Source organism: Notechis scutatus, chromosome 1 (genome assembly GCF_049901735.1).
Source record: "Notechis scutatus isolate UNSWTSFEM ecotype Mainland chromosome 1, rNotScu1.2, whole genome shotgun sequence".
In the NCBI taxonomy this organism is placed as follows: Eukaryota; Metazoa; Chordata; class Lepidosauria; order Squamata; family Elapidae; genus Notechis; species Notechis scutatus.
Genome location: NC_142009.1, coordinates 250395297 through 250422320, shown reverse-complemented (window position 1 = coordinate 250422320; position 27024 = coordinate 250395297). Strand labels below are relative to the sequence as shown.

Genomic DNA, 27024 nt, shown 5'->3' with positions numbered 1-27024 from the left:
ATTTGTCCAAAATGATATACTGTAGGATCTCTTGCTTGGGCAGGGGGATTGAACTAGAAGACCTCCAAGGTTCCTTCCAATTCTATGTTCTGTATAACCTCATTTAATCTCATATTAACGACAATTTTTTGTCCTATGACCTGTCTTTGGGATTGGGAAGTTGCATGTGGTTACAATGAGCAATTTCTGAGATCTATGTGGTCATGCATGGGTTTCCCCCCCATCACATGACCAAACAAGATCTGGTGACTTCACAGCTGGCGCAATTTCCCTCCCTCCTCCTTGCTTCTGTAAGGAGAACCAGAGAAGTGAACCTCTTGTTGCAGCTCTTGTTGCTTCTTTTATTGCTGTTGCTTTGAGGACTGGAGTACTGTAATTGCCTTTCTTTTTCATTATAGTATTGTGCTTGTTTGTACGTATAGGAAATCCTCAACTTATGAGTACAATTGAGCCCCAAATTTCCATGTTGTTAAGTGAGTCACACCCCATTTCATGATCTTTTTATTTTGCCTACATCATTAAGCAAATAACTACAATTAAGTGAATCGTGATCTTTAATTAAATATGGCTTCTTCCATTGACTTTCCTTGTCAGATGCTTCCTAGTAAGATTGCAAATGACAATCCCCAGGGCACAGGGATGCTGCAATCATTGTAAATACATGCTGATTGCGAAGCATCCAGTTTGATCATGGGACTGTGGAGATGCTGCAACAGTCAGAAGTTTGAGAACTGGTCATAAGCCACTTTTTTCAGTGCCATTGTAACTTTGACCAGTCATTACACAAATATGTTGTAAATGGAAAACTACCTGTACAAAGATAAATGTTTTTTTTTTTCATTACTGTTTGTTTGCATTTGCCTTGGAATTGCTTGCAGAAATCCTAGCCAGCATCTACGGAAAGAACATCCAGTTACTGTAAAGTTCTTTTGCATTCTAATATACTGTGTTTCTTCTTAGCATTTACTAATAACCTGCTTCACTGGGTCATAAAAAGAATCAGCAGAGCCTTTACACTCAATCAATCAGATTAGAGGTGGAAAGGACCTTAGAGGTCTTCTGCTTCAACCCCCTGTTCAAGCAGGAGACCCTATAGCTTAGCTCATTGTGTGAATTTGTTCAAGAAGTCACTAGACTTAAATTACAGTGATAATGTAATGGGGGTACCATTAAATGATCCTATACCATTTCAGATAGGTGACTGTCCAATCAAACCTCCAATGATAAAACAACTTTTGAAGGCAAACTGTTCCACTGGTTAATTGTCCTCACAGTTAGGAAGTTTCTCCTTAATTCCAGATTGCTTCTCTCCTTGATTAGTTTCCATCCAGTGTTTCTTGCCTTACCTTCTGGTGCTTTGGAAAATAATAATAATTAAAACATCATTACCAGCAGTCTTTCCCCCATTTTTTCTCTCTTCCCAACTTTAAAATCAAAACCACGCTCCTATTCCCGGGGCTTTGGGAAGGCGGAATTGTTTTGCTTGCGAGGCGGATCTGCCCGCCCAGAGGAAAACACAGTAATGCGGGGGAGGAGGAGGAGAACTGGATGCTGAGCCCGGGGCTGCTGGAACGGGCTTCGGGGGTGGGGAGACCCTGTCCGATCTCTGCAGAGAAAGACCTTCTCTCCTCGCCCCCTCCGAGAACAACGCCGCCGGAGCACTGGCATCTTTTCGCCGCCTCTCGCTTATTGTCCCTCAGGCCTGCACGCGCATGCGCGCCCTCTCTTTCGCCTCAGCGGGGAGCTAACATGGCTGCGCTCTGCGGCGGACTGACAGCCCCTTCCGTGCCGCTGCAGACCCCCGGTTGGCCGTGAGGAGAAACGCGAGAAGAAGCTCCGTGTCTGGCCTCCCGTGTGGCTGCTGTTGGTACTGCGCTGCCGGCGCCGCGCCCTGCCTCGGCTTTCCGCTCTCCATCCCGCCTCGTTTGGGAGCTGGTCGCAAGAGGGGGTGAAAAATTGCCGCCGCCCGCGCAGGTAAGCAAGGAAGCAGACGGGGCTGGGAGTGGGGGGAGAGAGCGACCTAAGGACCCAGCCCATTTAGTGCCGGCCCTCTTCCTCTCCCCCTCGGCACTAAATGGGCTGGATAGCTGTGGCTAGAAGAGGGAGGGGGAGGGGGCGTGTGGCTTTGGGAAACGGAAAGGCCTCCTCTCTATCCGTCAGATGCAGGCTTAGCCGCGATTGTAAGTCCTTTAAATAAAACCATCTTGTCCCTGCAGCAGAGACGGCGAGAAAAACGATTTAATTCACCAGTCGCTGCAGCGGGGGTGATCAAGGACTTTTTTTCTGACGCCCGTGCCTCGTCTCACCCCCCACTCCCGCCCAGGCTGCCGACCTTGGCCTTGGGAAGAAAAATAACCGAGGGGTCTTTGGTGCTCTCTGGGTTTGCTTGTTTTCTTGCAGACGTTTCATTACCCTTAACATCATCAGTGCTAGCAAGGAGCGCTGTTTGCTGTCTGCTTATATTCTAGCATCTTACCTGTCAGTGCGGGTTGGGGGTGGTTGAGCTGTTTATTGATGGAAAAATTTCAAAGGTTGCTTCTTTATTTCCTTAGTTCCTGGGCTTGTGAAAGAACAGAATGAGAAACCATTTGCCAGTGGAGTTCCTTAAAAAAACAACAACCAAGATTTCATACTCATGCCCAGATTCTACACAAAAAAACCCCCAAATAACAGCAAACACAATAAATGAGTTTTAAACTGAATTATTTTTAACCTATCAATTTACCCATTGTCAGCAAGGTTTCCTAAACCAACCAAGATTTCACCCTCAAACCAGACACGCATGATAACAAAAAATACAGTCAGCTTAAACTAAGTTATTTTTATCTATTTAATACATACAATATAATGTAATGTATAGAAGAACTTAGATTTCATTAAATATTAAAAGAAAAAGCTATAAACCCAGATAGAGAGTGGAAAATCAGCATCAGCAACCCTGATGAAAAGTATTTTCATACTTTTTGTGTGACTTACATTGAGAAAGGTTCTGCAAATAGACGTATGTGTTGTGCCTTACATTAAGGCTTGGTGTGTGCAGGGAAGAATGTTGAAGGAAAGGAGGAAAACACGATTTTTTTGGGGAAAGTTTAATTTAAAAAAAAGGTCAGTTCACTATGGCAGCTATAAACCCTATCTCTCTTTACACATGTTGTATGTGTGGCCATGTAAAGAGGTGGGGTTAAATCATGTAATCATGGCTGACATAATTATTTTTTGACCTTTCCATGAGGATAAATCTGATTCCAAATTAAAAATTGATCATGGTTGGCATGTTGGTTACTGTAATTGCATATAAGAGTATAAATATTCTTTCAGATCTATTCAGCATCAAACAATCTCAAGAATTAGAATTCTTTTGGATAGAAGTATTAAGCCAAATTTGTCCAATCTCTTCTTAAAAACTTTAAGTGATGGAGTACCCACAATTTTTGAAGGCAAACTGATTAATTGTTCTAATTATCAGGAAATTTCTCCTTAGTTCTGAGCTGGTTCTCTCCTTAGTTTCCAGCCATTGCTCCTTGTTCATTTTAATAATTCATTTTGGTAATCCATTTTGGTGGCATGGTTAGGGGAAAAAAGGCAGTCATTGAGAAAAAGTGCGTCTGTCTTAAATTCCTACAAATCGTTATACTAAATCTAGCATTCTGTATTTGTGAGAAACAGGGTTTGTTATTAATACTTTCAGCTTTTCTTGTCTTTTTAAAAAAGTGTAATTTTGGTATGTCTGTCTTTCAGAAGTCTTGATCCTGTTTGGTTTTGCTGGCTAGAAATTATCATCTTGTTTTCGTGGTTTTTTTTTCTTCTATACCTATACATATTTATACCTTATTACAAGGACATTAAAGTGAAAAGTAAGTGTTCATTTATAAGGCAGACAGAGTTCTGGAGTGATATAGAAAATTGATTTCAGTAATCTGACTTTTATTCAGATGCTGATTGTAGAAATGCCTTTTTAAAATTAAATTTTATTTTATTAATAACAAACGATCAGTGTTAATATTTTGTTCATGATACAGTTGACTACTATCTGTGCAAAAGATTCTATGAACTATAATTCACATGATTTATGTCTGCTTGCTACAGGGACGTTGATTTCTGGATTATAAAAGAATTTCAACAAGACTAATTTATCTTTGAAACAATGAACTAAAATAGGACAAAGATTTTAGAGCTAGATTATTTTTAAGCTCCATTTTTTAAAACACTGCACCTTAGCATATGTATTTCAGCATATATGTGTAGTTTGTTAAAAGTCTAACAACCTTATCTTGCAAGATATTTTCTCCTATTACTTGTTTAGAATAAGGGACTTCCTTATTGTAAAAATATAAGTTTCTCAGAAAAAAAATTAAAACTAAACTTGTGCCTCAAAACATGGGTTCAGTTTTCATTTTGAGTTGGAACAACAGACCATAATTATTAATAGTAATGATACTGTTGGCACTCAGAGTTACGGTTTGGAAAGCTGCATATTCTGTGCTGATAAACACTGAATGCATAATAAGTTGGCTGTGGCAAAATGTCTGTGGCGAGTTGGCCATAGTAAGTTGTTCAAGACCAGTCTTGGTTCTGGAAATAATTCTGTACCTCTGTTATAGTTAGGATGTTTAAGATTTTGCTACCTACTCCTTTTCAATTGCTGCATTGTGCCAGGATCTGCAGTGAGTTAGCATGTTTATTCTGTTTATTCTGTCTTTACCTATAGCTATAGGGGACTCTAATATTGTAAACAAAACATATGTTTTAACAGGTATTCAGAGAAGGAATGTATCTTAAAACGTCAGTATTTTGAGTATAGGAAGTGAAGTGTAATTTTCCAATATCTATTTGATAATAGTTATGCACAAAAACTTAAATATACTTTTGATGTCATAATAGACAACTTTTAAACTTAAAATGTTCACAACTCCATGTGCAAATACAAATGTAGATCAGTTCAATCATCATTATAGAGTAGAAAAGATTGATAGGCTATCCTTCATCAGTCACTTTTAAATATAAAACAATAAAAAATAAACAGTAACTGAACAAGAAATTCAATAGATTGGTGGAAATTTTATTTATTTGTTTACTATGAAATTTATATGGCTGCCCATCTCGGGACAGCTTACAATAAAACAAGTAAACAATGTATAGAAAAATATAGTATTTCATTGACTTGCTTGGTACTCACCATCCATAAAGACACCTTATGTGCTTTTCTCTGGTGGCAGAGATATAGATCTGCATATATGTTGCTGGTCAGTATGTCTCTTTCTTATGTTTACAACCATGCCAGATATTCTTTTGGAATCAAAGCACAATAGGTTGATCATATGACCATCTCTTTCCCTTAGCATCATATCTGTTGGTTTGCAATTTACACACAAAGCAGGATGCTGTCCCTCTAGCCAGCATGGAAATGCAGCAAGGGATGAATTTTGTTTCATTCTGTTCTGGGTGCAGAAAGTTGACAAAAGCACTGTCTTTCACACTCTGCTTGGAAATTGGTGCCTTGTTTCTCATTAGCAGTCATTGCACTCAGAGAAATTGTAATTATTTATGTTTTGGACAACTAGATGAATATTTAATTAAAAGTCTGAGGCCTAGGCAGGAATTCCTCTTGCAGGGATGAGAGATGCTATTGCACAATATGTTTTAGTTTAATTGGAATCCATTTGGTCCATAGCCAATACTATATTGCCATTTAGCTTTAAAGTTAATTCTGTGTTTTTTTTTGAGCTTTAGAACATTTACTTCAAGAGTAGTATTTCAGTATGGCATAAGTTCACTGAGTGATGAATGTTGCTTATTTTATCACTTGGCATCTTGGGTACTACATATATCTCAAAATAAAGTGGTATCAGATTTAAGGTTTCCTATCCCAAAACAAAAAACAGAATTAAAAAAAAACTCTATAAACAAACACAAAGATTTTGTGCAATGCTCTTTTTCCCCACTGTGTCTACCTATGATTGTTAGTTTCATCTGAAAGCAATCCTAGGATTTAGTTGTTCAACAAAACACTTTATTCAACTTGTGTGTGAGTGTGCTTATTAAATGAGTACACTCCAGACATGTAATTCTTAATCTGCAGAATCAAATATATCATGCCGAATTTTAAAAAAATGGAATAGGATTATTATAACTTCTAGGTTGTTATTTTAGTATTCTACTTTTCTCACCTTTAAAAATTAGATTACATCAATTATGGTAGATGCAAATTTGTATGAATAATGGTTTAGTATATAATTTGGCAACAGTGATAATATATGAATGTCTAATTCCATCTTTCTTAACTGCCAAAATTGAGGATGTCTCAGGATCCAAACATACCAAATGTAACTGAGGGAAAATCAGATGTGTCACAGGATAATCAACAGGACCAGGTGGACAATGCAGAGCAGGTTGTCCGAAAGAAGATTCGACAGGACACACCAAGTCCTAGTAGAAGCAACATACCTGAGGGTAAGCAAAATTATTTCAATAGAATACTTTTTACCACAAGCAAAATAATTGTCCTGCAAGTTTCCTTTTGCTCTGCACATCTATGCAGCCTTCTTCTGATAAATGGAACATTACCCTCACCTCAAAAAATCTCAGAAACTACTCACTATGAATGTGTTTTCCAAGAAAATTACCTGATTCTTTACCTAATTCCTCTATAGAAAAAAATCCTTTCATTAGCCAGATTGAATGCCTTGCCATTTATGTTCCTGGAGGGAAAATTCAACAGTATATATTACCGCAAGGTCCCCTGGGCCCTTCCTCAAACAGATACTCTTGGACATTCTGTTGCACTGCCCATTTAATCAGCCATAGTGCTCTGAATTAATTCTGCTCCTACTAATTTCTTGTTTGGCTTGGTTAGAATTAAAAAATGCCTGCAGAAATGTATAGGGTTTGCTATGATTGTTTGATTATAATTGTTATATGACAGCTTTTGAGATTAATTTTGGCAGCACCTACTGGCAGATTTATCTCTGCCTTGATGGTTGATAATATTATTAATTTCCTGGGAAAGGTGTTTCCTTTTGTTTTTTTCTGACTATATTAGGTTTGATATTTTGGTTTTGATCACACATTAATTAAACTAAACATATTTAATATGTACTATGTATACATTAGAATGTTCACTATGATACTGTAAAACGTCTCAATAAAAGTTTTTTTTTAAGCTAATTAGCAATCTAATGTCTGGCTAACATAAAACTGCCCAATCTTCAGTCTGCCAATCTGGGAGATTTTCTGAATTAAGAACTAAATGCTGATTCTATTTTGCAATCACATTTCTGTTTCATCTTACACAGATGGCCCTTTGTTTATCCTTAATCTCTGTGTGCCACTAACTCTTATTCAAAGCATGGATACTATAATGAAAATAATGATAATCAATACATTGATAAAAATGCCAAATCCAGTCCAAACACCTGGCTAACTGTGCAACCAACCATAATAATAATATAATTTATTTACCCAACATTTCAATTCCCTTTCCTTTGGGGGAGACCTTCATTTTTTGGTGACCATGTTTTTTCAGAAAAGAGATGAAAAATGCCGTTTTTCCAACAATACGGCCTCCCCCAATAGGAAGTCCCAGCATGTTTTATAGGCATGAAATGAAATTAAGCCCCTCTCCCCAAATTGAGGCCTATATTAAAATATGCGAAATGGGGGGAATGGTGGGGGGGGCTTGCCGTTAGGAAGTACTTTTGTGGCACACCCGGATATGGTGCTGCCTGCGTTGACCCTGATACGAAGTGCCCCACCAACGCCGAGGTCAACATCCAAGCCGTTGCCCCCCACCCGCCCAAAGATGCAAGGGGGGGGAATTAAGTCACCCCCGAAAAGACGGCCTAGCCATTTTTTCGGGGCTCAAAAAAAAATAAGACCCAGCCTTATTATATGAGAAACATGGTAGTATGTACATATGCTTACACCTAAGTTTCTAATGAAAACCACTTTTTCATTTCAAAGGTAGTAAAGTTAATTTCTGTGGATTGAGTATGGAAAATTTGAATTGGATTCTGTTAGAACTATATCAACATCATAATTAAAAGCTTCTTTATTATTAATAGCAATAGCAGACTTATATAACACCCCACAGTGCTTTATAGCACACTGTGAGTGGTTTACAATGTCAATATATTCCCTCCAACAATCTGGGTCCTCATTTTACTGGCTTTGGAAGGAGGGAAGCCTGAGTTAACCTTGAGCCGGTCAGGATCAAGCTCCTAGCAGTGGGCAGAGTCAGCCTGTAATGCTGCATTCCAACCACTGTGCCACCATGGTTCTTTATAAAGACTTCCTGATACTTAACATGCAATTCTTGGATTGTATTTTCTTTCTAATATCCAAAATATTGGTCCTGATAATGGTACAACATGATCGGTTCTTTGGAATTTTAACACATAAAATACTTCAGACTATACTTAAATTGCTGGATTTAGCTGTATTAATGTTTATAATTTCTTTGTTAGTTTTATAAATCACCATTAGTCCCTCTACTGGGTGACTTTAGGCAAGTCATTCTCTTTCTGCCCAACTTACCTCACAGGATCGCTGTTGTAAAGAAAATAAGAGGAGGAAGGTGTGTTAGATATGTTTGCTGCTTTACTTGTAAAAATTCTAAAGGTGGGATATAAAGAAATATGAAGTAAATATTGATAAAGCAGTGGTTGAGTGATTGCTCATTAAGCCCATCTTTTCTCTCCATGTGGCTTCACCCTTATCATTTCATTCCCTGTCAAAATCTAAAACTTTAGGAACTGCATTGAGAGAAGTTCACAAGAGGCTTAGAACAGGGGATAGCAAAGATAACTACATTAAGAATAAAGGTGATAAAATAATTTGAGTTGAAAGCAAAATGAAACAAAAATAGAGATTTGAATGGGAAAGATAGGGATATGTCAGAGTAAAATTGAAAGGAACTATAAAAGTTACTGTCCCAGCAGAGAAAGTTATGAAAAATAATTTAAGTACTGTGAGAATGCTGAAAAATGGTAAAGGTGCTACTACAGCTGCTTTAACTGATAAAACATTGAACTTTGTTGTTTTTTTTAAATAAAGTTTTATTTGTGTTTTCACACATACAAAATACAAGTAAAACATCTTTTTTGAAAATAGCATGGTCCCGGGTTGAACTTCTTTATAGAGACACAAAACTCAATTTCATGCTCCTTTTTGTGTTCTATTCCATATCTTATACTATTCTACATTTTCTATATATTTTCTATATTCTATATATATTTCTTTTAATTTTCTCAATTTTATTTTGATTATCTCATCTCAATTCAAGGCATGATATTCTTCCGATTAAAATCGAATTCCGATTTTTGGGGAATCGCCCCCTCCTTTCCCCCACCCCTTCTTCTCCTCCTTCCCCTCCCCTCGGAGGCCCGAGTCAGGAGTTGCTGGCACGGCTCCGCGCGGCTCCAGTCCCGCGTTGCCTCAGGAAGGGAAAGGCAAAAAGGAAGAGCCGCGGCGGTGCTTTGCAACGGCAGCAGCGGCTCCTGGTTTTGCCTTTCCTTCCCGAGGCAACGCAGGACTGGAGCTGCGTGAGCTGCGCCGGGCGTAGCAACTCCTGACAGCCCCAGCTGGATACCTGAACGGAGCCCGGGCGGTGCGAGTGGAGGCCGCTGAGTGGCAGGAAGGGAACTGGGCCAGCCACAGACCAGCCTCCGTGCAACACGCTGCCGCCCGGCCCGGCGAGGAAAGCAGCGGGCACTCCCGGGCACGCGGCGGGGGTCTCTTTTGTCCGGCCCCGATTTTTTTTCCAGAGCGGAATATCATGCCTGATTATATTTATACTTTTGTCTGTTCTGTTTCAATTTCATATTATCTTTTCTCATTAAACAGATTTTCTCCTGTAGTTATGAATTGGAGTATGACACCTTTATATCTTTTAATTACATCCATTCAACTCTTATTTAAACTTCAATATATACCTTAAGGTTATGACCTTCAATATAATACATAATACATAACTTCCAGTCAAATTCTGCTTGGTATACATTCTTATAATACACACTATATTCTTTTAAAAAAAAAAATTATAAATATATGTAATTATAAACCCTCATTCCATTCCAATTCAGTTCTTTCATTAATAATCATTAAAATCTTAACATCATTATCACTTCTTTTCAATTAAATATCATACTTCCTTAAAGACGCATATAATCTCCATAATTAATTTTTCCCTTATTTCTCTTCACATATGTTTTGTAAATCATTAAATATTCATTTTGTTACATTTATTTATTGACAAGCATTCCACTGAATTACGATAGCTATTTTATCAAACATTTTAATCATACATTGTTTCATATTTTCTAAAATTATTTCTGTTTCTAATATAACAATACTATCTTATGTACATTTGCAGAATCCCTTTTTCCATTAAATTTTCACCCATTATCTCTAAATAGGCCCTGTTTCTCTATATTTTGTCTCTGTCCTTTATAACTTCTTTTCCTTTCTTTCTTCCCTCTCTTCTTCTCCCTCACCTTTTTACCCCCTTGTCTCTCTACTTCTAATTCTCTCTTCTGCATTTCCCTCTTCTGTTGCTTTCTGATTTTATACTTATTTTTCACTCTGCCTTCTTGTGCATCTTCTTTGTACTTTTTAAGTTCCATTTTCAGTTCTTCTAAAAGTGGAGCCATTTTAAACAGTTTTAAACAACCACCCAATTGCTTTTAGTCATTCAAATACAATAACCAGAAATCCAGAAATCATCAAGTAATCCAAATAGTCCAAAGTTATTTCTTCTTATTTCTTTTTCCACTTTCTCTTCCTGGGGTTTTTGTTGCAATATTTCAGTTAAAATGTATCTTTTGGAAGTCTTGTTGAGATTTTGCTGTAAGTTCTTTTCAATTCTAGGCAGTCTCCTCCCTTCCAGATCCTGTCCTTTTATTCTTTTTCTCTCCTTTCCTGTTTTCAAAAGCTTTTGATTATCCAGAAATCTTTATTATCCCTTTGACTTTTTATTTTCAGCATTAAATGCCTATTAATGTCAAAGTGGTTTTTTTTCCAATTTCTTGCTGAAGTCTCTTAGCTGTCAGTATAGGAAAAGAAGAAAAAAAACCCAAATCTTTTCCCTTTTCTCTCTCCTTCGCAGCTTAAAAATCTTCTTAGGGAACAATGTTATTGTTTTTTTTTAATAGTTTCAATTCCAGGGTACCTTATTTGTTGCTTTTGCTGTTTGACCCGGTCCACCAAAACTTTCTCTTCTTATCTTCCTCCTGCACATTATTTTCCGGTTGAGTTCTTCTTTGTGGTGGCCATTTCTGACCACCGCTACAACCGCTTTCGGGAAAGGGAGTAATGGCCAGCTGGGGAGGAGAGATGCGGCTCTCCTCAACCCTGCAGGCAGTCTCCCCCTTCTTCACCACCTCTATGGGGTGGCTTAGCCCCGAAACCAGCCGGCTCAGGGCGCTCCAGTGGCAAGCACGGATCGAAGCCTCGCAGAGACGAGGTTTCGGTCTGTCGCCGAAGAAGCTCAAACTGGAAGTCTGTAAAACATTGAACTTTGGATGTACTTTGTTTATGAATGGCAGTGCAGTTTCTTCAACACATGTGATGGTTGTATCTGTGCATGAAGACTGGAAGAATGCCTATATTGTTTCCTCATACCAAAGATTAATGTAAACATTAGTAATCTAAGTATGTTTAGGAAGGTTCTTGTCAAAATTCCGATTGACCAAATGTGCAAAATTTGAGAAGTGTCAAGTGGCTTTATGCTTGACAACAATGTGCAGGCCAGATCTGAAATAATTTGATCATATCTAAAGAGTGGATGAGGATCCAATTGCACAACAAATACATGAAGAAAGTGTGAGTGGGATGAGAGAAAAAAGAAGACCAAGAACATGCTTGTTTGTGGAGTTTATAACACCCTTAAAAAACTAGAGTAGTGAGAAATTTAAAGAACAAAAGATTGTGAACTACTATGTAGATATGATTAAAAACTAGGATGATTTGCAAAAGCAGAAATGTGTTGACAGGTATGAATGATGTTGGCATAACAAGATTGGGATAAATTACCGTATTTGCGGGGAAAAAAAAAAACTTTTCCCCGAAAAAAACCCCCAAAGAAGGGGGCGCCGGTTGCAGGCCCACCCCCCGCCCACCCAAGGGCTGGCGGAGGGCGGCGGACGAAGCGCCCCCCGCCCCCCCCCCCCCCCCCCCCCCCCCCCCCCCCCCCCCCCCCCCCCCCCCCCCCCCCCCCCCCCCCCCCCCCCCCCCCCCCCCCCCCCCCCCCCCCCCCCCCCCCCCGGGGGTGTGGTTTGTGGTGGGGGGTTTTTTTTTTTTTTTTTATTGTCTTTTTCCCCCCCCCCCTAACTATCATCAGTTAATAAAAAAGAAACATTTTACATAGCATTTCTTAGTTCTCCATGTTGCATAAGGATTCTTTATTTTGAAAGCGAATAGTGATGGGTACATATGTATAATACATGATTATATTACCGCTTCAGGTACTGTATAGCTTGATTGAAATGATCAGATTGTATGTTCAACAAAGTAGGATATTCTTTGCTGAAGCATATTTCCTTGGTCCACAGCTAGCCCTGCTCAGTTTGTGTCAGTGGAGGAACTGATGGATACAGCAAAAGGTGTTACAAATATGGCCTTGGCCCATGAGATTGTTGTCAATGGAGGTTTTCAGATTAAGCCAGCTGACTTGCCAGCAAACAGGTAAGAGGCCTATTATGGGTTGAAAAAAATTCTAGAGCTGGGCTATAGTTCATAATCTTAAAGGAAAAGAAGCATGACCAGTGGCTCCAAAAGTGAGGTCACTACTGCAGTTAAGAAATAGATTTCCAACATGCTCAGACCAATACTATAGAAGATTTTTGTGGAAATCTTCTACAGCCTATTAGACTCAATCTTAAAGAGAGCCTATTTTTCTTTTATGGAAGAATACCCATGGAAACTTTTAAGAGCAATAGAAAATATATTATGACATAATTATTTATTTTTAAGATGCACCTGCAACAATACAATACTTATGAAATATACAATATACAGTAAACAAACAACAAAAGTATTGTATCAGCTATTAAAACACAATAGGAATTGGGCAACTCTTGCCAAAGTGTGTGATTGCTTTGCAGAAGGAAGAACAGTTGTCACGGATGATTTAATATAAAAAAATAAAAATGCTTAAAATCATGTATTCCAAGTTGTGCCACTCTTTGTTTATAGGTGGTATGCTGTCTCCCAAACCAGGCCAAGCATTCCATTATTTCTTTTTAATTGCACATTTTATCGTTTTAGCAACTGCCAACAACAGTGAAAAGGTCAAATGCTTTTTTAAAATGAAATTCCATACAGAGACAAGCATGGGATAAAGGCAAACTGCTTGTTTGGTACATAATACATGAAGCTTTCAAAACCTGGGTTAATTGAAGCTCTTCACCTTCTCTGGTAGCTATTCCCTTCCATATATTTTAATGAGTAATAAAACCAGCTGAATTTCTTGTACTGTTATCATAGTCATTGAGCCGAGCAAAAAATTATCTTGCCCTTCTCCATTATGATTCCCCCTTGAATATATACTCTGTGTGGGTTCATTGGCAAGAGATTTACCCATGCCTTTCTTGTGTGTTTCTTGGTTAACCACACATCAGAGTTGCTTTTCTTCTAAGTCCCATGTGCTGATTATGTTTTCATTTATTTATCTTCATTTTGCTTACCAGTCTTGAAAAAAGAGTAAGAGATATTGTCCACAAAGCTTTTTGGGATTGCTTGGAAACACAGTTAAAAGAAAGCCCACCTTCATATGATCACGCAATTAAACTGGTAGGAGAAATTAAAGAGGTAAGATAGAAAGTATTTGTTGTCATTTGAATATTTCTTGTCTGTCTTCAAATATAATTATTTAAAAATAACCGAAGTAGCAGCAGTCTATGTACAGTTTTGGTTGTACAACTAATGATCTTCAAAGTTTGAATTCAAGTCTTTTGAATAGCTGGTCAGCCAGGTTGGGGGACAGGAGTGGCAGCAGGAGGTGGTCATAAATGTGGAAAGTCCAAATTTTGTTCATGTGACTGGGGGGGCATTGTGACCGTCAGAACTTTGAGGATTGGTCACAAGTCCCTTCGTTCAGTACCATTGTAACTTCAAATGATTCCTGAACATTAAGCAAGGATGATTTATATGTGTTATCTTCCAAATGATCCCATTTACATCATTGCTAGTACTCTTAAAGTACTAAAGTATTCAAAAACAATGGAATACACGGATTACCAAATGAAGATGTAAAAATGGGCCTTTGTGTCCCATTTTGATTTTCAGATGCAGTTTTTGGAACACTGTGGAATATGGTATGCTGAGTTAGATGAACTCTGGTTTGATTCATTAAAGAAAGCTTTTACTTCCTTAAAATCATGATCTATTTGTTTTCTTATGCTTTGGAAACATGGATGGACAATGCAGATCCTTTATTTGTAGTTTTAAAATATCTTTTGTTGCTTTGCTCTCTTCTCACTCCTTTAAAATCTGTCATATATTGCTCTAAAATGAATATACTATTGTCTGGCTTATGACCTGATACTACTGAGTCATTATGCTGGTCATTCTATGCTGCCACTTGACTGAACAAGATTTTTTGATTTGGCTGTACCGTGGCTATACCCTTTTAGATAAGCCTTTGCCTACCATATTGAAATTCTATCCGTTGCTTCTTTGTAGCATGGTATTGGGAGAGAAAAGTGTTGCAAAAAACGTAGGGCATGCAGAAACAGAATTGTTTGCTTTGTTTCAGTTGTGCTTTTTCAATTTTTCCCAATTAAACTGCTCAAGAGGCTTTAAAAAACAATGGAGCAAAAATCTATATTCAACTGCATCTTGAATGTCCAAATTTCAGTAAATAAAACTCTGAAACCTAAGGTCATTTGACTGTATATTTTTATATAACCACTTTTCGTAGTAACATAATGTTGTACTGTAGTGGTTTTTATTTTTGAATGGTATGACAGCAGTGTAATTAGTACTAGGAGCTAATAAAAAGGACATTACTTTCTTTCAGGCTCTCTTGTCTTTTTTGCTGCCTGGCCATACTCGATTGAGAAATCAGATTACTGAAGCTCTTGATCTGGATCTGATAAAACAGGAAGCTGAGAATGGTGCCCTTGACATTTCTAAGCTGGTAGAATTCATCATTGGAATGATGGGGACACTCTGTGCTCCAGCGAGAGATGAAGAAATTCAGAAGTTGAAAGACATTCGTGAAATTGTTCCTCTGTTCAGGTGCTAGAGGGGGAAAAGGAAAAAAAAAAAGAATAAGTCTTCAGTCCAAAATGGCTTAATCAGCTGCATCATTTTTAACAGGCATTAGATGCTATGTGGACTACTTGAATATATTTTCTTCTTTGCTTTTTATTGGGGACCTTATGTTAAGAATGAAGAAATTTGGAATAATAAAGGAAGATTATTCTTTGGCTAAGGATAATTCTTGTAATGTTTTGTAGTAAGGTGTATTTCCAGCTCTTTAAGGTGAACGTTCAAGCCCCTTATAGCCAATCCTAACAAAGTACAAGTAGTCCTCAACTTACAACAGTTCATTTAGTGAGTGTTTAAAGTTACAACGGCACTGAAGAAAGTGACTTATGACAGTTTTTCACACTTACAACTATTGCAGCATCTTAGTGATCATGTGATCAAAATTCAGGTGCTTGGCAACTGGTTCATATTTATGATGGTCACAGTGTCCTCATGTCATGTGATCCACCTTTTGCAACCTTCTGAGAAGCAAAGTCAATGGGAAAGCCAGATTCATTTTACAACCATGTGACTATCTTAACAACTGCAGTGATTCACTTAACAAATGTGTGAAGAACGGTCATAAAATGGGGCAAAATTCACTTAACAAATGTCTCACTTAGCAAGAGAAATTTTGGGCTCCGTTGTTGTCGTAAGTCGAGGACTACCTGTAAAGATCCACACAGTTTCATTAATCAGGCTTAAGGTAAAGAAATGGGAGATTATCATGCAGAACCTTGCAAACTAAATAAAACCCATGCCTTCATTTATGAACGAATTTCCTAATAGTAGGCTCTTTGTGAATTGTTTGAGCCTCTTTTTCCTAGAACGTGTACCCTAAGGACTAAGTATCCTTTTACAGATAAGCGCAGGAGTGCAACGTTTTATGAGTGATGTTTTGACATACAGATAACAGATAACAGATAATCAGAGTTGGAAGGGACCTTGTAGGTCATCTAGTCCAACCCCCCACTGCCCAAGCGGGAGACCCTACACCATTTCTGACAAATGGCAGTCCAATCTCTTCTTGAAAGTCTCAAGTGATGGCGCTCCCACAACTTCCGAGGGCAAGCTGTTCCATTGGTTGATTGTTCTCACTGTCAGAAAGTTTCTCCTTATTTCCAGGTTAAATCTCTCCTTGTTCAGTTTCCATCCATTGTTCCTTGTCTGGCCTACAGGCGCTTTAGAAAATAGCTTGACCCCTTCCTCTCTGTGGCAGCCCCTCAAATATTAGAAGACTGCTCTCATGTCTCCCCTGGTCCTGCTCTTTACTAGACTAGCCAAGCCCAGTTCCTGCAACTGTTTGTTGTATGTTTTAGCCTCCAGTCCCCTAATCATCCTGGTTGCTCTTCTGTGTACTTTTTCTAGAATCTCAACATCTTTTTATAATGTGGTGACCAAAACTGGATGCAGTACTCTAGGTGTGGTCTTACTAAGGCTTTATAGAGTGGTATTAGTACTTCCCTTGATCTTGATTGTATCCCTCTGTTAATACAATTTAGGATTGCATAAGCTTTTTTGGCTGCTGCTGCACACTGCTGGCTCATATTTAGTTGGTTGTCCACTAAGACTCTAAGATCCCTCTCACAGTTACTGCTATTGAGCCTGGTTTCACCCAGTCTATATGTGTACTTTTGGTTTTTCTTGCCTAAGTGTAGGACTTTACTTTTCTCTACATTGAATTTCATTTTGTTAGATACGGCCCAGTGTTTTAGTCTGTCAAGATCCATCTGGATCTTGAGCCTATCTTCTTGGGTGTTAGCTATTCCTGCCAGCTTAATATCATCTGCAAATTTGGTAAGTTCCCCTTCTATTCCCTCATCTAAGTCATTAATGAAGATATTGAAGAGTACTGAGCCTAAGACAGAACCTTGTGGCACCCCACTGCTTACTTCCCTCCATGTAGACTTAGACCCATTAAGGACTACTCGTTGAGTACGGTTTGCCAGCCAGTTGCGAGTCCATCTAGTGGTGGTGCTATCTATTCCACTTTTTTCTAGCTTACTAAGAAGTAGGTTGTGGTCTACTTTGTCAAATGCTTTGCTGAAATCTAAATATATTATGTCCACAGTATTTTGCTGGTCTACTAATTTAGTCGCTGTATTGAAGAATGAAATAAGATTGGTTTGGCATGATCTGTTTTTAACAAACCCATGCTGACTGCTAGTTGTTACTTTACTTGTTTCTAGATGTTGGCAGATCTGTTTTTTATTATCTTTTCCGGTATCTTCCCCGGTATTGATGTTAGGCTGATTGGGTCTGTTTTTTTTCCTTTTTTGATTCCTTTCTTTCCCAGTCTCAGTGAGTTCTCTTATTTAACGGCTCCCCTGACTATAAATATGGATTCCTTCCAGAAAAAAAGCCCTATGTGTTGGGAGGAACATTACTAGCTTGGGATTTTGCATCAATGCCATTTTTCTGTGTAGAAGGAATTGTCTGATGGGTAGCATTTCATCACAGCAGATCCTTTTCCCTGGCATTCAGAAGTGGAATTGCTCTGAGGTGGGCATATGTTATCAGAAGGAACTGGGCTAGAGTTATCAGAATAAGTATGGATAAAATCATGCTATTTGCCTTTCTTCGGAAATCAATCCAAATTGATTCAATGGAACTTTCTCCCCAGAGAATAGATATAAGATTGCTATTTAAAGATAATTTGTAAAATAATGAAGCTTCCTCCAATCTAGTATCTTTCAAGTGTAATTCAAATCTCATACAGTAATTTTCAAATACAAAGGCTGAACGTGATATATCTCCATATAATGGGAATTTAAGATCAGAAGTTCTAGTTCTGATTTAAAGCTTTGTAATAAGGATAATATATAAAGCAATATTCCGATGTAACTACTATTGGATAATACTTCATTATTTCCATAAACTTCCCTTGAAAGAAGACTAATTCTTCATTTTCTTTTGACTTAGTTAATTTTCTTGACTGTTCAAGGCTTGCTTTATTTTTTAAAAGTATGACTAAATTTTAAAAAGCTTAATGTCTTTTTATTTTTTGCAGAGCAATTTTCTCTGTGTTGGATTTGATGAAAATGGACATGGCTAATTTTGCTGTCAGTAGCATTAGGCCACATTTAATGCAACAGTCAGTAGAATATGAAAGAAAGAAATTTCAGGAACTGTATGAAAAACAGCCAAGTATGATTTTTCTTGCCTTCCTTTACTAAATGATACACTTCTATTGTTAAAATGGAATTTATGAAGTAGAATCAGCAGGAATATTCAGTTTCATTTTTTAACAACTTACTTAATTGTTCAGTATTCAAAAGAATATCAAATAAAAAACTTCATAAGATATGACCCCAGTCCCTGTTTCCCTGCCATCCAAAATGATGCAAGTCAAAACAAATTAAAAACTACCACCAAATGCCTGCATAATCAGTGCTGTTTCACACATCTTTATATATCATTGAGCCAAATAAAAAAATTACACCAGATTTCATGGGTTTTGTTATGTAAATCTGGCAGCTATTCTGCAATGTGGAATCTATTTCTTGTGTTGGATGATTGTAAATGTCCTGGGAAAATGGACAATAATGGTAGCCATAATTATTCAAGTGTTTTAGTTATGATAATGAGTAACTAAATGGGCATAAGAAATGGTGGTACCTGCCAATTTTGTGATAGCTTCAGTATATGACCCCTTCCACTTGTGGGCCTGATTTAAGTCCTTCCTGGTTCCTGTATGGGGCTAGGTGTGTGATAACCTGGATTTGAGAAATTATCAGTATTTTTTGGGATATAAGCTGGAGATGGTTCTGAAGCACATGATGAGTATTTTGCTGCAGAAATCACTCTTGAAAGGCAGTATAGGTTTATTTTAAATGAATAAATAAATTGGTGGAGTAATGACTGAATGAAAAAAAAAATCTCTCTCTCTCTCTCTCTCTCTCTCTCAAATAGATTCCTTAGATTTTGTGACTAAATGGCTGCAAGAAGCCATGGTTGATCTACAATCCAAAGTTGCCTGTGCTAGTAATAATGATGCTGCCTTTGCTATTAAAGTTCCGGCACTGAGTCCTGTTGCTGTACAAAATCATGCATATATCCAACTACTCAAGTGGAACCATCTGCAGAAACCTTTCCCAGAAGTAACTATATCTGTAATTCCTGACATCTAGATAACAACAACTGTGTGGAATCTTAGGACAGATTTTAAATAAGCCTTGTTCTTAACCCCTCCTGTTAAGGCAATGAAGAATTTAATCCAAGGAAAGAAAACACATTTCTAGTTGTGAGTGGGTAATGAGGGGGAAAGAAAATTGTTGCATTTCTTTATTGGGTATACAGGAGAATAATGTCTTCCTTCTTGTTCTTAGGCTGTTAGAGAAGGCACAGAAAGTCCCATTTCCTTGGAGCTCCTCCATTTTATTTTTAGGGTAGCTCCGGAGAGGAGATGGTGTGATGGCTCAATGGTTAAGATGCTGGGCTTGTTGACTGGAAAGGTTTGAGACTCGAGTGCCATGTGACGGGGTGGAGCTCGTGTTCTTGTCCCAGCTCTGTCAGCCTAGCAGTTCCAAAGCATGCAAATGCAAGTAGATAAATAGATATCATTTCAGTGGGAAGATAACTGTATTCTGTGATGTCATGCTGAACACATGACCATGGAAGTGTTTCAAAGTCATTGGGTCAAACGGAGATGAGCACCACCCCCTAAAGTCAGCAATGACTAGCAGAATAAAATCCTCAGAGACTCCCCTATGGAGAAGAGTACAAATACTCACAAGAGGTTGTAAATAGAAGATATTCTCTTTTCTTACTTTTTCTCTTCTCTGGATTCACTTACATTTTTATTTTTGTATTTATTAAATTTATAGCCACTTATTTCACTATCACATTATTCTGGACATACACTACTAGGATTAAATGTTCTTATTTTATATAATCCTAACTTTATAGTACTTAAACTGATTTTGCATTTAACTTTTTTTTCTTTCTTTTTTTTTTCAAAGTAAGGAAGTTTGAAGAATTTATTTTATTATTTGACTTTATGTTAATTTTAGTGTTTTATATTATGCTGGAACTATATTTTTGTGAAAATGTGGATGTGCTTATGAGTTAGAGTAGAGACATGTACCATACATTGAACAGGATAATTTGCTAATTAGAATGTGTAGTAGAGCTTGTCTTTTGTAAAGGAAAAATGATTTATCTTCATATTCAACTTGAAGTTTCTTTTTTAGTTTGTTTACGTTAGGATAATGGGATCATTGAAAGCCTTTTAAATTAAATTGTGTTATACTTAAGAATTGATATGTGGAATGCCGAGTTTTACATATGTTACTTAATATTAAAATTTTAGAGCTTTGTTTGGATCTTTTGCTGGTAACTGGATTGAAGAAGACATTACATATTTGACTTGACTATTGTTAAGAGGTAGCTTATGGGATGAAGCGTTTTATATTTGTTAGGTAAGAGGCAACAAAGAAGTTATACAGTAGCATTGTTTATACTTGCATTGAAGAGGGTGGGAAGTCACTTGAGAGTTCTTTTATGCTTCTTTTTCTTGCATTTTTTCTCTTTTCTTCTAATTTATATCTTTTATTGCTATAAAATCTGTAATAAAATTATTTTTTAAATGGAAAAATGTATCTAATAAATAAATGTATCCTCATGGAAAAATAATTATTAGTACTCGTTAGAGAGCAAACCTATTTTAAATGACACATAGATAACATTGATACTGGATCCTTTATTTTCATAGAGAACTAATTGCCTTTTTATTATTGTGTTTCTTGGAGTTTTGGGAAAGAGGATACCTCACAAAACAGTGTATCTGAGACAATTTAATAGCAATATCAGTAAGCTTTCTGACTATTTGAGAAGCTGCTGTGTAATACTTGAGCAGTTCAAAGCAGCACCGACAAGGATTTCAACAATGGGACAAATGAAAAGAGAATTCAGTTTTGAGTTGTCCCAAAGGTGCTTTTTCAAGAAGCAACTGGACTTTGTTTTTCTTTGAAGACATTTCGCTTGTCATCCAGGAAGCTTCTTCAGTTCAGCTCAGTTTTGAGCTATTACCAAAATGACACTTTGTCTTAGGCATATGCATGTAACCAAATACAATGCTTACTGCATGAATCAGTTCTTAGAATGTAGTTTAGAATATATTATATAAGTCAAAGGTTATGGTACCAAGCTACCTAGGATTTTAAAGTTATACCCATACTTTATGAGTTGTATCAGTCATGGAAATTGCTGTAAATAAATTATGTTTGAATGACCCACCAGTTTTTCTCACTGATATATTTTGATACACATGGCATGTTTTGATTTATAAGAAATTTTTATCTATATTGGTTTCCTTCCCATACTGTAGTTTAAAAATCAGCTTACTAAAAACTGGAACATTCTGTTCATTGGTATATGAACTTTGCCCAGAATGATTTAACTACAGCAGATTTACAGCTTCAAGATAGGTGATGGAATCTAGTACCTTTTATAACACTATGAACCTGGCAGGGTTCAACTTTCTCATGATTTTTAATTGAAGAAGCTCAATGGGACATTGTAGATAAGTATATCTTGAATTGAGATATAATATTAATTAATCAGAAGGAATTATACAACATTTGATCTATTGGTGTACTTTTACATTTGCTTTTCTTCTTACTTTTTACTTCTTTTTACTTCTCTGAAAGCTTTGTATTTACTAAAGGTTTGATTTTAGCCAGTTAAAAGTTTTTTGAGATTTTTTGGGGGAAATCCATACATGTATACTTGTAGCTTAAGATCAAAAGGATTGAGAGGCTGACACCTAGAATAGTTTGGGAATTAACAATACTAAGAACTTTGAATAAGCCCACTTATGTTAGGCTGTGAGATTTCTTTCTTATCATACCTTGTCATTCTTTATATTCCAAACTTAGATTCATTTTCTATGCTGAAAATGTTTTTGCAGACTGTGTTAATGGACCAAAGCCGTTTCCAGGAAATGCAGCTGGACTTGGACCAGCTTATTTTAATTGGTGCTATTCTTCTGGTTACATTCAATGCATCAGGCTCAGCTCTTTCTGATTTGCCAGCTTTTACCAACAAACTCAAAATGGCTATCCAAGTATTGCTGACAGGGCTACACCTTCCGTGAGTACCTTGCAGATTTTGGTCTCTTATAGTATGATGCTGAATGCTATTGACATGAAACTTCGAGCTTAGGCCTACCTATTTGAAAGGATTCTGGTGTTTTCCCCACTTCTATTGATAATAAAAAGCCTTAAAATTATTGGGAACGTTATTCGCTTGGTAGATTTTTCTGAACTTGGAATAAGGAATCTACTTAAAATCAGCCGATCTCAACGTTACCCCAGTTGGTCTACTGGGCCTACAGATTCTGTATTCACAGCCAGCCAGTTAACCTAAAGCTGCCAATGAACTCACATGTGCATTCTGAAAAATGCAGGTTTGAATTCCTCCCCCCAAATCATAATTAATCCTAGTGTGAATAGGAAATGCTACTTTCCATCATTGTCATTTGTTTATGAATTTAATTTCCTATTACAGGTAGTCCTTGACTTATGACTACAATTGAACCTAAATTTTTTGTTGTTAAGTGAGACATCTGTTAAATGAGTTTTGCCCCACTTTACGATCTTTCTTGCCACAGTTGTTAAGTGAATCACTGCAGTTGGAAATTAATAACTCGGTTGTTAAGTGAGTACGGCTTCCCCATTGACTTTGCTCATCATAAAAGATGATCAAGTGACTTGGGACATAGCAATAGTCATAAATAGGAACCAGTTGCCAAGCATCTGAATTTTGATCACATGATCATGGGGATGCTGCAAAGGTTGTGTGAAAAATGGTCATAAGTCACATTTTTCAGTGCTGTTGTAACTTTGAATGGTCACTAAAAAAAACCTGTTGTAAGTCGAGGACTACCTGTATATTTATAAGGCACAAAAATAATGGCATAGCTTCCACTACTGCCATTTTTCTTCTTCAGGACTTCTTATTGGTTTTTATTTTGGGGCAAGGCTTATGATTTTGCTGTCAGATAAATCAGCTTTAAAGTTTCATCTGAGCTATTCTAATATATGGAAGTTTTTTTTTATCATTTTTTAATTCTTCTAACCTTTCTCTCTAGTTCCTTCAACTTGGATGAAACTTTGGCTGTCATAAGTGAAAAGATTTGTGCTGAAGCTAACAGTTGCCTTTCCCAGCATGGTTTTACACCATTTACATCTGAAAAAGTGATTGTGCTTAAAGGACAAATCCAGGCTCTTGCCAATCCTGATAACGCTGTATTTAAATTGATAGGTATGCATTATGGATAAAATGAGTTTTGTTCAGAGTTTATAATTGTCTGCAAGTTCATATTCATATTTGAGAACATGCAATATGTTAATGTTATAAAAAAGTAGAAAATATTTGGGATAACCTTTGTATAGGCCATTTCTTTTTTATCCATAAACAATTTCTTTTAGCTAAGTGAACAAGCTAAATGATTTTAAAAGATTCAGGATTTTATCCTGGGATAATTGCATATATATAAAAACAGGATATGACCACTTATATTTTATATCTTTGGATGCGAGTAGAATACAAAGATGCATTGGGATATTTGGAGTAAAAAGACAATAATGCTGAAGGAAGTTTAGAATTTATTATTGAGATAGGTTTATTGAACCAGAAAGCAGCAGAATCATTTATTTGCCACATAAGTTTAGTTTGGCTCTAGAAAAATGAACAAGATAAATTAGGGCCTCTTAAATTGTCTTATTAACTCTCTTCTTTTCTCAAGATTCAAGGATCCAGTTGTTTTTAGAGAATTACCTTGCTTGTGGTCATCAGAAATCACTTCCTCCTGTGCTTGGTGGATTGGGCCCTATTCAGAGAGAGCTGGAGGAGATTGCTATCAAGTATATTCGCCTTGTTGACTACAACAAGCTGGTTTTCAGTCCTTATTATGATGAAATTCTCAGCAAAATATTGAATAAAGAATTTCCTGAGCTGTGAAGAAAATGGAAAAATGCCAGATCCATTTGTATGCAGTCCTTCAATAATAGGGCTTCAGTCCAGGGCCAGAAGACTGTTTTAGTTTGCTTTTACTCTTTTTTTGTAAAAGAGGGCTGGAAAATGAAAGCTTCCTTTAGAAACCAGTTGTTCGTTTAGGATCCCTACAATCAGTCCTGCCATGCTCTGTACCCTTCTGGATCACCTTTACCTACACAGCCCACTGCTATTCAGACTTCTCTCTAAAACATTACCTGGGGAAGATACATTTATGCATTTAGGGTAAAATGCAGTGTATCAAGAATTGTGCTGATCATACTCCAATTGGACTTTTTACAGAAGTCCCCAGCATGGTTGGCTTGCATCACCGCATTCCACTTGTTCCTTTCAGACAGTAGCTTAGGAGTACATATAAATTCAGGAATCAAGTGATTTGCTGTATTCTTGTCAAAGCAGAATCATACCTGGAAAAAAATTGTGAATCTATGGTTAGATATTATTGCTGGCTTACTGTAATTACCTTTCCTCTATTGAAAAAACATTGAAATGTTTAAAGAAACAGCTTTCCAAACACGTTTCCAAATAATTCAATAGCAGTGATCAAATATTATGTAAAATATACATAAAATATTTTGGCTTGGTATATAACTTTATTAGCCATAATGGCCCTTGGCAACATATAAGCATAATTATGAAAACCATCCTGTTTGCATTATGCAAAGTACATGCTAACATGTATGTATGTATGTATGTATGTATGTATGTACTTTATATAGTTCTTAAAGCCTGTTCTAAAATCTACAACTTAAATGTCCACATATTCAGAGTTTGAATATTGGTAGTTAAAGCACTTTATATATATTCTGCAAGCCAAGGCTCTTTTGTGTTTCTGCGAGCCATGGTTTTCTATAGCATTTTTTTTCTGTACCTGCAGATCGTCGGTCAAAATCATATATTTTTGCAGAATATTTTCCAGTTCTTTATTTCCCTATTCATAAGAATGCTATCCTGTAGATTCAAGAAAGTGTTTTTCTTTTGACCTGTGAGAACTTTTTGAAAAGAGCAGTTTCTTAGTGTAGATTTTCTTTGCAGAAAATACGAACGTGACTTTGAATAAGAATTTTTCACCAGATATAACGAGAAAACGGGATGAGGTTTTAAATATTAAGAAGGAAATTAAAATGATAATCTCAGAGAACAATTAAATAATTTCCTAGTTTCTTAGTTTTCTATTAATGAAGTATAAAATGCTACTAAAGACAAGCAAACCTTTATAGTTGAAGCAGTCGAGTAAGATAAATATATTGAATGTTACTAATATTGTTTACATAAAGCTTGGGATTAGAAGAAAAGACAGATTAAAGTCCTAGTTTATATCCTCCTTACGAGTGAAATTATGAAACTACCAGTTCAGTTGCTATGCTAGTTGCAAATATTGGCATTGGAACACTCATCTCTAGATCAGGGGTGGTGTCAAACTCGCTTTGTCATGGTGGCGTCATGTGATGTACCATGACTTTTCCCCCTTTGCTAAACCAGGCATGGGAGTGGCCAGCCCATGATACATCCAGCCTGTGAGCTACAAGTTTGACAGCCCTGAGCTAGATGGTGGCAGACCCAAATGAATTCTGACTCACCTTCCCTGTTAGGCCCACAGCACAGAATTTCGCATGCTGAGATATGACTCTTAATCCAGAGCAGGAAGAAGATGCTTCTATGTATGCTTCTCTTGCTCAGTTGGGTGCAAAACATTTGTTGATTTGTGTGTGTGTGTGTGTGTGTGTGTGTGTATGATTCATGTGTTACAGATTGTTAAGATAGTTAATCTCTTATAGGATTATATTCCAATAAATTTATTGATATTTGCTTGGCTGCCTTAAAAACTAATTTCAAAAATTCATAAACATGAAACAATCTGGGTTTTTTATAAAATAATTGAGTTTCTGAAGCAGAATTACTGATGGATTGCTTTCCAGTGTCGAAGTTTATAAAATAAATTCTATTTATTTATGTATTAATTAAGGTAGCTGAAATAAAAGTGTTATGTGTTAGAATGTTATATTCAAGTTATATTGAAGTTATATTCAAAAACGGGAATAATAAAGCAGTGAAGCTTTGGTTGGAAAGATGGATGCAATATAGGGTCCAAATACTTAGTGGCCATCTGTTAAATATGACTGAGCTTTGTTGTCAAAGAGCAAAAGGTCTGAAGTTTTTCACTTAAATAATCCTTTTAATTATTAAAATTACTTAAAAACAAAATATTTGATCATATTCTAAACTAAACAATAATTGGTCTGATGCAGCATAACCAAACCAATTTTTATTAGATTGTTTTATTGATTTTAGTAATTTCTTTGTTGATTGTTGTGAATTGCACAGAGATGCTAGGAGTTGGGTGGCATACGAATTTTAATTTATTATTATTATTATTATGTCTGGTTGCACAATTCACCAGATTTGGATTTGGCATTTTTTATTTATTATTATTATTTCAGTCCATTAATATGTTCAGTATATATTATTGAACACTTTGTGAAGGGTTTGTTTTTTATTTAAATAATGCTCCTGCAAATGCCTTCCTTTTGAAATTTGATGCCTCAGAATTTTAATAAGCAAAAATAGGAGTCCAAATGTTTTTGTTTTATGTAAAGAAGCAGTCTAAAACTAATACTTCTAACATTAATAGTCAGAAACAGTAAATCTAATAATTCAGTCTAACCAATTCTGGAAAATTAGCCCATATTTTAAACCTTTTTCATTAAAATCACTTAGATTTCAGATTCTTAGCTGTTATCTGATATTTAAATTTACTCA

At 36.7% G+C, this 27024-nt stretch overlaps 1 protein-coding gene across 2 annotated transcripts; it reads left to right on the top strand.

The window, feature by feature from the left end:
- The first annotated feature begins 1506 nt into the window (after window positions 1–1506).
- On the top strand, window positions 1507–24350 carry TCP11L1 (t-complex 11 like 1). Of its 2 annotated transcripts, XM_026664799.2 has the most exons (11): window positions 1507–1974; window positions 3739–3854; window positions 6296–6450; window positions 12546–12678; window positions 13683–13803; window positions 15014–15234; window positions 18257–18393; window positions 19159–19346; window positions 22157–22338; window positions 23339–23511; window positions 23996–24350. In XM_026664799.2, exons 3-11 carry the CDS (start codon window positions 6297–6299, stop codon window positions 24208–24210), a joined length of 1524 nt encoding a protein of 507 aa, XP_026520584.2. In that variant the 5' UTR covers window positions 1507–1974; window positions 3739–3854; window position 6296; the 3' UTR covers window positions 24211–24350. The 2 variants fall into 2 exon arrangements, with proteins under 2 accessions (XP_026520584.2, XP_087807161.1); XM_087951035.1 differs by lacking the exon at window positions 3739–3854 and having other exon boundaries at window positions 1782–1974.
- Window positions 24351–27024: the final 2674 nt, after the last annotated feature.

Bases quoted from the DNA above. Each gene is read 5' to 3' on its own strand.
- TCP11L1 (XM_026664799.2), top strand. From the start codon at position 6,297: ATGTCTCAGGATCCAAACATACCAAATGTAACTGAGGGAAAATCAGAT. The intron at 6,451-12,545 runs GTAAGCAAAATT...CTTGGTCCACAG, and splicing joins TAGAAGCAACATACCTGAGG to CTAGCCCTGCTCAGTTTGTG. The intron at 19,347-22,156 runs GTAACTATATCT...ATGTTTTTGCAG, and splicing joins TGCAGAAACCTTTCCCAGAA to ACTGTGTTAATGGACCAAAG.